The 12,393-nt window shown below is 37.8% G+C and overlaps 1 protein-coding gene across 1 annotated transcript in view; it reads left to right on the plus strand.

The window, feature by feature from the left end:
• Positions 1 to 12,393, plus strand: part of LOC150101230 (MAM and LDL-receptor class A domain-containing protein 2-like) — a 1,363,156-nt gene that overhangs the window by 155,271 nt on the left and 1,195,492 nt on the right. Inside the window, exon 9 of the mRNA XM_090402193.1 lies at positions 7,441 to 7,571. Coding sequence (XP_090258319.1) covers positions 7,441 to 7,571 — 131 coding nt within the window. The remainder of the gene's footprint in view (positions 1 to 7,440; positions 7,572 to 12,393) is intronic.

Here is a 12,393-nt window from a genome sequence, read left to right on the forward strand (position 1 = left end):
ATGTTTTGGGATGCTAAAGGCATTTTGTTTATTAATTATCTTGAAAAGGGTAAAACAATAACCACTGAATATTATTCAGATATTTTAACCAGACTAGATGAAAAAACTCGTGAGAAATGACTCGGTTTGCAGGAGAAAAAAAAATCATCTTTCATTAGGACAATGCACCTTCCCACAAAAGTGTTTTGGCAATGGGAAAATTAACAGATCTGCACTATGAATTGTTTGAACATCCACCCTATTCCCCAGATTTGGCTCCCTCTGACTTCTATCTCTTCCCAATAGTAAAAATCTTCCTTGCTGGTCAGCATTTTGATTTGAATCAAGAGGTGATTGCAACTGTAGAGGGATATTTTGCAGATCTTACTGAGAACCACTACAGGGACAGGATAATGGTGCTGGAGCATCGCTGGAATAAATGTATTTGTCTTAAGGGAGATTATGTTGAAAAATAATTTAAAATTATAAATTCGTTTTTTTCATTGTTAGGCTGAGAACCTTTTAGACCACCATCATATAAGCTAGTCAGGGGTTGTTATCAGGTTGTCATAAAAGAGATTTTTAATAGAATGGGAGAGGGGGATGATTGAACATGAGGCCATCACTGGAAACTGTATAAAGAGGGTGTGGCGGAGGAGTTGGGAGCAGATTCTTTGCATTGAGAGTGATTGGTAACTGGAATGCATTTCCTGAGTGTGTCGTGAATGTAAGTACATTGAATCATTTTAGGCAAGGTTGGATGAGCAATATGTGCAATAATGTGTGCCTCCCATGATGAGTGACTGACTCTGTGATGGCAGATAAATAAATTCCGTGTGATGATACAGCATTCCCCCTTTATACTGGAGTTTGTGGGTACCATCTAGTCCCCTCAAATTTTATCCGGGCTCAGGAACCGCCATAGGCTGACGAATCAGACCTATGGCCGGGTCAATATTCCTGACTGTAATCCATGTGTATCCTCGGACCGGTTTGCCTGCTTGCGGGATGAAAAACACCAGATAAACTGGCAGAAAAAACCCTGCTGTCCATGCCCAAGACCGGCTAACTTGGCTATGGCTGAGGAAGATCCTTGAGCTCCTCACGTCATTGATGGGAATCTAACCTAGGACACTCCTTCCCCAGGCATGTGGTTGCGATGCGCAAAGCCACGGGGCTAATCACGCGGACTATGATGTCAGATGTTAATAATAATTAAAGGTACCGGATTGCAGAACATTTTTGAGGCTAGGGACTTGAAACTAATGGTAGAGAGAACTGAAGTTCAGAAAGCATATTGCAAAAGTTGATAAAACTGCTCAATGGATTATTTGGATATTGAATAATGCAGAATCAAGTAAAGATAGGAAAATTATTTTCCCTATTTATAAGGCTACAGTTCAGCTATATCTTGACTACTATGCATATTAATTGATCACCTGTCTTTCTTGAGTAACAGGACGTAGTGGAGGGGATTCAGAGACAAGTGACCAAGCTGATTACAGGTCTGTGGAAAGCTCCCTATGAAGATAGGTTGAATGTGTGTCAGTTTCAAAGTTTATTTGATAGGTTGAAAATAGGGGATATGATAGAAACTTTTATTATTATAGTGTACACTGTTTGATATTGCTGCTCCCATATGTATAGTTTTAAAGTGGCTTTAACTTCTGTTTTCAATTTGAAAGTTTGCAAGATAACTCTTCCTGTCACACTGAATATAGAGATGTTAATTCATTGAAATTGGCTAAGCAGTATCTAAAATTTGTGTGCTGAAAGTTGTAGATAGAGTGGACTGTGGTCACCAAGGACATCGCCATTTTTAGTCATGCTACAGATTCTGAAGGACATGTCATCCGATGGAAATCATATAATGTGTACAAAATACCTTAGGAATCTCCACTCTATATGTGCCAGCATTTCAGAAACAACCTGGCAATATAAAGCAAAATGCAAGGAATGGAAATGCTTATACTGCAGGGAGAACAAAGAAATGCAACCACACACATACCAGGATATAAATCAACAACACAGTTGATTTTACCAGAGGCACAATCAGACAAGCAGCTGACCAGGAAACAAAAATAGTTTAGAAACTATAAAAGCCAACCTAATAGCTCTTGTCCAAGATTTCTTCAATAAGGTTGTTCAGAAAGTAAATAAGAAAATAAGCAGAATGAGCAAATAACAAAAAAAAATGTATCGAGTATGAGGATTTCATCAAATATAATAATTTACAGTGGAAGAAGTCTTGCAAATAGTAAAATATTTCAAAATTATGTCAAATATACTAACTGATAGGCAACGTAATCTCATGAAAGCATCATCCAAACTCTATCAGGAATGTAATTCCCTAAAACAACAATATGAACTTTTAAATAATCAACAATATCAAAAATATCTTATTATAAATAGTCTCCTTGAAACTGCACCTACAATAAATTTCAAATATGTAATTTTAAAATTAGACATGCTATTGACATCACTCTACAGCCTAATGACATTCAGACTGTAAATTGTATATTTCAGAAAACCAAAAGAGAAGGCATGCCATGGTCTGTTCCTGTCATAGTTTGTTTAACAAGTAACACCACAAGAAATAATCTCATAAAAGCCAGCAGACTGGAAAAAAAAAAAGTTGCCAAGGGCTTGAATGCATCACAAGATGATACACCAAGCTTCATGTCTGAATATTTAACACTATCTACCAGAATCTGTTGTACCAAGCAAGAAAAGCAAAACAAAAAAAGGAAAAAAATTCTTGTGGATCTGAGATGCAAACATATTCTCGAGGAAGTTACAAACTTCACAGTCAATACAAATCAAAAATAGATGGGCAAATGAATGGGGGTTTCAGTTTAATGCAGCAAAATGTAAGGTCTTGAGGTTTGGGAAACATTGATGGGATGCTGCATACTCTATGGGAGAAGTTATACTGGAAGAAGTAGGGGAGACAAGAAGTCTGGGGTTGATGATTGATAAAAACCTGAAATTTAGGGAACATATTGCAAAGGTGGTGAAGGTAACACAGAGGATTGCTGCAATAATGAGAAGGACGCTGACCAACAGAGATAAAAGAGTAATCATTCCGTTGCATAAGACCCTGATCAGACCACACTTAGACTATTGTTCTCAGATATGGTCCCAGGATTTGAAGGGGATAAATTAACTGTCGAAAGGGTATAGAGGCAGATAACAAAGACACTTTCAGGACTGTACAATGTTAGTTATGAGGATCGACTGAGAGTGTGAGGACTGCAGAGTTTGGTGGATAGAAGAAGGAGAGGCGATATGATTGAGACTTTTAAACTGTTGAGAGGTGGTTACAGGGTTGACACTGGGGAGTTCTTTCGCTTGGTTGAACAGAGGGTCATGACAAGGGGCCATCCCTGGAAGTTACGAAAGGAAACTGTGAGAAAGAGGGTGAGGAGTGGTTTCTTTGCATGGAGGGTGGTTGAACCATGGAATGCATTGCCTGATGGAGTGGTGAGAGAGAGAGAGAGAACGGTCAATGTGTTTAAGGAGTGGTATGATAGACTTTGTGTTTCTTGTGGGGGGGGGGGGGAACCTCCCCTCGATGAGTTGTGACAGACTTTGTGTTCTTGGGAAGGACCTCCCACGATGAGTCTTTTGACTCCATGGAGGCCTGAATAATAATAAAAAATAAATAAAAAATAAAAAGCTTAGAAGGCATAAATAAGCTGCCACAGTGAAAACAAGACTTCTAAACAACACAACAAAAAAATTAATGTGAACCATCAATGGTACCTAATGGTAGTATCCTTTGCTAATGATGAAGCATCTGTCTTCCAAATTCCAGACTTTCAACAACATAGATCTTGCCGGCAAAAAAAAAAAAAAAAAAGAGGAGTTGGAGTAATGATATTTACTGAACATAAATTAATACCAAAAGAAACTGTTCATAAGTTTGAGAATGCTGAAAGTCTTTGTATTGAAATAATAATAATAACAATTATTATTATTATTCTTGTAAAAAGGCTTATATGTAAATTGTAAATTTCTTAAATAATTTAATAGTCATTATTATTATTATTAACTTCTGACCTTCATGGAGTCACAGCCTTCATAAATTTGTGAATGCTGAAAACCTTTGTAATGAAATAATAATAATAATAATGATTATTATTATTAACTTCTGACCTTCATGGTGTCTGGACTCATCATGGGAGGTACAAGCTATTACACACAATGATCATCAAATCGTGCCTTAAAATGATTCAATGTGTCTACATTCACAAACACATTCATGCAATGCATTCCACTCTCAATGCAAACAACCTGCTCCACACTCCTCTGCTCACATCCTCTTTATACAGTTTCCAGCAATGGCCTCATTTTCTATTTCCCCCTCTCCCATTCTCTGAAAACTTTCTTTTATGTCAACCTGATAACAATTCCTTATCAAGTCCTTATACATTGGATTAGCCATCATAACTTCTTTATTTCTGCATGTCAGGGGTCCTCTGCATCATTGCCGTTATCTGATGTGACATCTTCACAACTTGTGCAATGTGGCTTCAGAATTTCAGTTCCTTGTCCACCACTCCCAGATATCTCATTTCATCTATCTCCTTTAAAGTTTTCCCACCAAGTTTATACTTTGCATCCCATTGTTGCTTACCAAAGTTCAAAACTTCACACTTTGCAACACTGAACTGACATTCCACTTACCTGCCCATTCATGCAATCCTCTGCATGAATTTCCCCAATTTTGTATTGTCTGCAAACAGTTGCATATCACTAGTAGAACCCATCCCAATATTATTAACATATAAATTGAACAACAATAGTGCCAAAACTGACATCTGTGGCACACCACTAGTGACCTTCCTCTTATGGGATACTGTACCCCCCACCCCATATACAACTTTCTGATACCTCTCTGGTCAGTCACTGATCCAACTCAGAAAGCTGTTATCCAATCTTATCTGTTTCAGTTTATTTAATAGTTTGTCATGTGGGATCCTATCAAAAGCTTTTGCAAAATGGAAGTATACTACTGTGTATGCCTTTCCCCTGTCCAAGGTATTTGTCACCTTGTTATAATACATAAGTAAATTAGTAAAACATGATCTCCCCTTAACAAACCCATGCTGATAATGCTGATAACATAACGAATACTGCTGTTTTCTACCCAGTTCTATCTATCAAACATCACTCTGTTTCCAACATACCAATCAAACCAATAAACAATAACTAACTGGTGTTATCCTCAGATAATCTTAATACAATGCTTGAAGGTTGCAAACTGAGTCAGCTTGCATCAACTGGGATCAACACAAAGAAAAATTATTATTATTATTAAACAAGACCTCATGGAGTCAAAGACTCATCTAGGAGGTCCTTTTATCTTACACACACATCTCATCATACCGTGTCTTAAACACATTCAAACTACTTGCAGACACCACGCTCTCAGGCAAGGCATTCCAATCACTCACAACTCTGCACGAAAAAAACCTGCCTCTCACTCCCTTACTCACACCCTCCTTATACAGTTTCCAGGGATGACCTCTGGTTCTCCCCTGATCGCCCACTATTCTCTGTAGAACTTCTCCACCATTGATCCTATAACAACCCCTTACCAACTTGTAGGTCTCTATCATATCTCCCCTCTTCCTTCTCTCCACGAGACTCTGCAAATTACATCTTTTCAATCTTTCCTCATACTCAACATTCCAGAGGTCAGAAACTACCTTAGTCAGTCGCCTTTGGACCCTTTCCAACATCTCTTCATCCTTCTGAAAACCCGGACCAAATCTGGGCACAATAGTCCAAGTGTGGCCTAATCAAAGCCTTATACATTGGAACAAGTATCTCCCTACTTCTACATGTCAGTGTCCTCCACATCATTCCCAGAAGTCTTTGTGTTGTCTTCACAATTTTGGCGATGTGTCCCCTAAATTTTAGATCCTTATCCACTATCACCCCCAGATCTCTTATTTCCTCTACTTCCAACAATATATTCTCACCAAGCATAAATTCTGCATCCCATCTTTGTTTTCCAAATTTTAAAACCTTACATTTTGCAACATTGAACTCACATCCCCATTTGCTTGCCCAATCACTCAATTTATTCAAGTCTTCTTGAAAGGCCACAACATCTTCACTACTCTTTATGGTTCGTCCCAACTTTGCATCATCTGCAAACAACTGAATATCTCCATCCAAATCTTCACCAATATCATTAATATATAAGTTAAATAGTAATGGCCCTAAAACAGACCCCTGAGGCACTCCACTAGTGACTTTCCTTTTCCTGGATATTGCACCCCCATACACAACTTGTTGATACCTATCAGATAGCCAGTCTCCAATCCAATGCACTAATCTAATATCCAACCCCATCTGCTCTAGTTTGACTGTCAACTTATCATGAGGTACTCTATCAAAAGCCTTTGCGAAATCCAAGTATATTACTGTGTATCCTTCTCCTCTGTCCAAGGAAGCAGTCACTTTATTGTAATAAGTAAGTAGATTACTAAAACATGACCTCCCTTTAGCAAATCCATGCTGTCCATCAAAGATTATACCATTGTTGTCAACCCAACTCTGGATCCTAGTTCTCACAAGCTTCTCCAACAACTTAACCATTAACTTAAAAATAATATCCATTTATTACAACCACTTCATTTCAATGAATTAAAGCAAACTTTGTAAATATAAATAATTAATTGTTATTGTGTGTATATTAGTTATTCATTAAAAAAAAATCTGTATAATCCTCATTGTTAATATTAGAAAAATATGTGTTAGAAATACATAATATATTAGCAAAAAAAATTATTATTAAAAATTTTATTGAACCATATATTCAGCACTTAGTGCTGAACTTTGTAGAATAATATGTTGGGATGTTGCTCAAGATGATTATTGCACATATGTAAATATTTGAGAGATCAATAAATATTTTATTATTATTATGTAAAAAACAAAAAATATGACTACCTTGAAAGTCAAAATGCTCATTTTGGAGGTCTATTCTCTCTCTCTCTCTCTCTCTCTCTCTCTCTCATATGCCAAAAGATCATTGAACTTTACTCTTTACTTGAATCTATTCAGATTCTGCACTCAGGATGCTTGCAGGTAATGCATTCCACTCACTAATCATGCAAAGAACCTGCTCTCACTCCCTGCTCTCCCACTCCTTATACAGCTTCCATGGATGGCCTCTAGTTCCGTACTTGCTTCTCTTACTCTATGAAATATCTTCTCCACATAATCTGGTAACAATCCCTTACCTATTTATGTTTCAATCACATCCCCTCTTTTTATTCTATTCAGAAAGCTCTGTAAATTGCAATCCCTCAATATCTCCTCATATCTGACATTCCATAGATGTGACACTAACTTAGTAAACCTTTTCTTTTTAATTTTTTCACTGAATTATTTTATTGTATATGATTAATTGTCAGATAATAATTTAAATTATTCTGCAAATAGGAGATCTTGAGCTTAGTGTAAGAGGTCCAAATGAACACAACCAGATACTTTATTCTGCAACTACTCGTACGCCAGCAAGAAAATGGGCACAGGAATCTGTGAACATAGGTAACTGGCCTGCTGGACATAGGGTAATTTTTCATTATGATATCAAAATTCTGTTTAATATTAATCATATATACATTAAGATTTTTTAAAACTCATAGTTGAATATTTCAATTAACTCTTAATTGGGAACTGCAATCTCTATCCCAACTAATTCTCAGGCTAACATTGGATTATGTAACTGAAATAATTGGATACTATTATGTCATAAAAAAATAAAAATAAATAAATAAATAAATAAATAAAATCATGAAAGCAAGCCACTTGAATGCCAAGAGCATTACTTCTCGGTACTTATTTTTCAGGTTATGCTATAACTGTTGCACTGGTGTCCAAAACCTTAGGAATAACACTATTTCTGAAGATTACTACCAAATGAATCAGCATGTGACGATTTGAATAACTGATGATTTCTAGTATAAAACAGGTATACATTCAAATTTTTGGATTTCTCACAAAATTAGTCACATGGTAGCACTCAACAGGATAAAAGGCAAAAGGCTGCACTAAGTGAATTGTGTTTGAAGGAAACTCTTTTCATGAAAGAATAAAGTTACAAACTTGAATGTCTGGCAATGTCTCAAAGAGATCATCTAGATGATATCAAGTGGGGAAGAATTACTGGAAAGCTTGAACAAGCCAAGAATTACTGATATTGCCAGAGAGAGTTTGGAATTCATATATCTCTGTTCCAGATGTTTGTTAAGACGTCATGTGCTCTCTACCATGGGGCATGAAGACAGATGTTTGGTTATAACAGCAAAATGTAATTGATGCATCATAGCAGGTAAGCTTTCAAGCCAACTTCATTCATGCACAGGTCGCAGATATCTTGACAAACAATGGCAAGGCATCTGTGACAAGAAGGCCTATATGTCCAAAGGCCTGTTGTCTGCATCCCTTTATCCACAACTCATCATAGAGCAAGTTTTCAGTACTGTTGTATGCATAAAAATTGCAAGACACACCAATTGGGCTAATGTTCTCTTTACAGATAAGTCATTTTAGTCTTTCCTTCAATTCTCGATGATATTTGATCTGGCATGAAAGTTGCACTACTTAATGCCACAAGAAAATTTTTGAAAAGGATAGATACAGTGGCACTGGGATCATGGTGTGGGGGGAGGTATTATGCTTAATCAATTCACCGAGGTTCAATTGCTGGAAAAAGGGGCTATGACTGGTGAACGATACTGCAGCAAATTTCTTCAACGTCATGTCCAATGGTTCTCTGGAGCTGTAGGCAAAGAATTAATTTTTATGAATGCCATATTGCCACACCACATCATACACAAGCAGTGGAGATAATTCTGGAGACTGAGGATATTAATCATATTGAGTGGCCAGTGCTTCCCAGACTCAACCCATAGAACACATTTGGGATGCAATAGAGAGACACATTGCTGTTCAAAATTCTCCTCCAGAAAATAAACAATTTTGTTCTTTATCCTTGCTTTGAAGGAGGAGCGGATCAGTTTGCCTCAAGATCTTCTGAATTACTTGGTGCTACGGATGGTACGACATTGTGAGAGCTACATTGTAGTTCATGGTGGGCATGTTCCATACTGAAATGTCATTGCAGTGCACATTAATTCCTTAACTACATTATTATTATTATCATCAACACCCGACCTCCATGGAGTCAGAGACTCATCGTGGGAGGTACTCATTATTGCATACAATGCTCATCCAACTGAGCCTTAAACTCATTCATTGTGTACACATCCACAACACACTCAGGCAATGCATTCCACTCACCAACCACCCTCCATGCAAAGAACCTGCTTCTCACTCCTTTGCGCACACCCTCCTTACACAGTTGCCAGCAATGGGCTCTTGTTCTACTCCCCTCTCCAATTCTATGAAAAATCTTTTCCATGTCTACCTGATAACAACCCCTGATCAGTTTATATATCTCAATCATATCCTCCCCCTTTCCTCCTATTCACAAGGGCTCTGCAACTTACATTCTCTCAATCTGTCTTCATACTTCACATTCCAAAGACCACTGACTTCCTTTGTGAATCTTCTCTGTACCCTTTCCAACATACCCTCGTCACCATGAAAACCTGGCAACCAAATCTGTGCACAATAATCCATATGAGGCCTGATTAAGGCCTTATACAATGGAACATAACCACTCTATTTCTGCATGTCAGGCTTCTCTGCATCATTGCCGTTATTCAATGTGATGTCTTCACAACTTGTGCAATGTGGCCCCTGAATTTCAGGTCTTCTTCCACCATCACTCCTAGATCTCTCATCTCCTCTACTTCTGTTAAAGTTTCCCCACCAAGTGTATACTTGGCATCCCATCATGGCTTACCAAATCTTAAAACCTTACACTTGGAAACATTGAACTGAAAGTTCCACTTACCTGCCCATTCATGCAATCTATTCAAGTCCTCTTGTAAGGCCATAACATCTGCATGACTCTGCATTGCTCTCTGCATCATCTACAAACAGCTGCATCTCACTAGATAAACCATCCCATTATCAATAACATACAAATTGAACAACAATGGCCCTAAAACTGATTCCTGTGGCACACCACTGGTGACCTTTCTCTTTCGAGATACTGCATCCCCATATGCAACTTTCTGATATCAATCTGACAGCCAGTCACTGACCAACACAGAAGTCTGTTGTCCAATCCCATCTCTTTCAATTTATTTAAGAGCTTGTCATGTGGCAGCCTTTGTAAAATCCAAGTACACCACTATATATGCATCTCCTCTGGCCAAGATATTTGTCACCTTGTTATAGTACATAAGTAAGTTAGTGAAACATGATCCCTCTCCTTAACAAACCCATGCTGATAACCAAAGAGAATACTGCTGTTATTAAACCATTTCTGTATCCTACTTCTCAGCAGTTTCTCCAGCATCTTCACCGCAACTACAGATATACAGACTGGTGTATAATTTGAAGTTACATCCTTATCACTGCCTTTATTCAGTGGAACAATTTTACTCTCCTTCCACTCCCTTGTAACCTGTGCTGTTGCAAAACTCTTGTTAAACAGGCATGCCAATGATAACGCCAGTTCCCTGGAACATTCTCTTAAGATGTGTGGTGATATTTCATCAAATCCTATCACCTTATTAACATCAAGGTTATTTATTCCCTGGAACATTCTCTTAAGATGTGTGGTGATATTTCATCAAATCCTATCACCTTATTAACATCAAGGTTATTTATTTCCTCAAATATCTCTTGCTCACTCAATTAACCTATCCTCTCCTATGTCCTCTACACTTAAATTCCTCATGATTCCACCCTGATCAGGATGAAACACTCTTATAAATTGATCACTGAATACCTCAACAATGTCTTCTGCAGCAGTTACCATTCTACCACTTTGATCCCTTAACTTCATCTTTCCATGATCATTTTTCCTTCTACATGCCACATATTGCTTGGTGTCGCACTGATTTGATCGTCGGCTTGTCAAGAGCTCCTGAAAAGATTAGTAGTATTTTGTGTTAACATTGGCAATTTTACTAGAATTTTAAGTAGTATTGTTTGCTTTTTGTTTCTTGGTGTGTCTGTGCAATTTTTGTGTGTTTTCTATTATTTTAAGTATTATTTTTAAGATAAGATAGCATATATATGGCACCCATAAAGAAAAAAATGGCAGCCAGGTCACCATGTTTATTTAAGAGTTTTGATGTAAACAAATTTATGCAATGTGCTGTCTGTGAGATGTATGCTTTGCGAAGAGTGGTGGGAGTCTGGTTAGAGGGCGATAGTGGAGTTAATATGTGCAGAAAGTGTAAGGAGAATGAGGATCTCAAGCGTGTTTCGGGTGGCGAGAGTGATATCGTTAACGATAGTCAGAATGTAGAAAATGGCGGTGTGATAGAGAATTGTGTGGTGGTGCCAGATAGGTGTGAGAGCGTCATTGAAAGTGTAAATGAAGGTAGAAATACAGAACGAATGGATGATTTGATTGATAATGAAAATGGTGAGATAAATATGAGTAGTAGTGAAATTGCGCATTTGAATGGAGCGATACACAGAGCAAGAAGGCAACTGGAGCGTATGGAAAAATGTGTGCTGAATGTACCGACTAATAACCGGCGAAAGTCTGTGATGACAAATAATAGAATGTTCGTAAACGTCAATAAAATGAAGGAGCGAGTGCTGTATGGGGATTCGCTATTAAGAGGTGTGATAGTTGAGAGTTTGACGAAGTCGTACCAGCTGGGTGCGAACATAAAGGACATCAGCAAATCTATTGGAGTGCAAAAGCAGAGGATGAAAGAGATGATAATCGTGGCAGGAACAAATGATTTGAAAGAGGACAAAATGGAAATGATAGAGGATGTGAGGGAATTACTTGAGGTAGCAAAAGAGAAGAGTGAGAGAGTTAGGATGGTGAGTATTTTACTGCAGTATGACAGTAAAGTGTTTAGAAGGAGGGCTATAATTGCCAATGACTTTATGCATAGGTTATGCATGGAAAGTGGTGTGGAATTTGTGGATGTGTGAAATGAGTTCGATGGGCGAAAGGACTTATATAAGATGGATGGGTTAAATTTGAATGGAGTTGGTGTACTGAGGCTTGAAAAAATGTTGATGAATGATGTGGAAGTGGATGTACAGACTCAGGGAAACTAGATTTATTAAGGGTGGGGTAGATATGCAGACTTTAGGGAAGCAGTTGAGTGTATGAATGAGTATGTTATGCCTGAGCAAGTACGAAGGACAACAAATCAGAATGGGATAGTTAGTATAAGGGATCAAAGTAGGGATGGGACAAATGGGCTTCTGCAATTCATGTACACCAATGCCAGGAGTATTAGGAACAAGCAGGAAGAGTTTTTTGGCCTTGGTTGGAGACCA

This window comes from Typopeltis vanoorti, chromosome 12, assembly GCF_054136105.1.
Source record: "Typopeltis vanoorti isolate ZY-2024b chromosome 12, IOZ_Tvanoo_1.0, whole genome shotgun sequence".
Classification (NCBI taxonomy): Eukaryota; Metazoa; Arthropoda; class Arachnida; order Uropygi; family Thelyphonidae; genus Typopeltis; species Typopeltis vanoorti.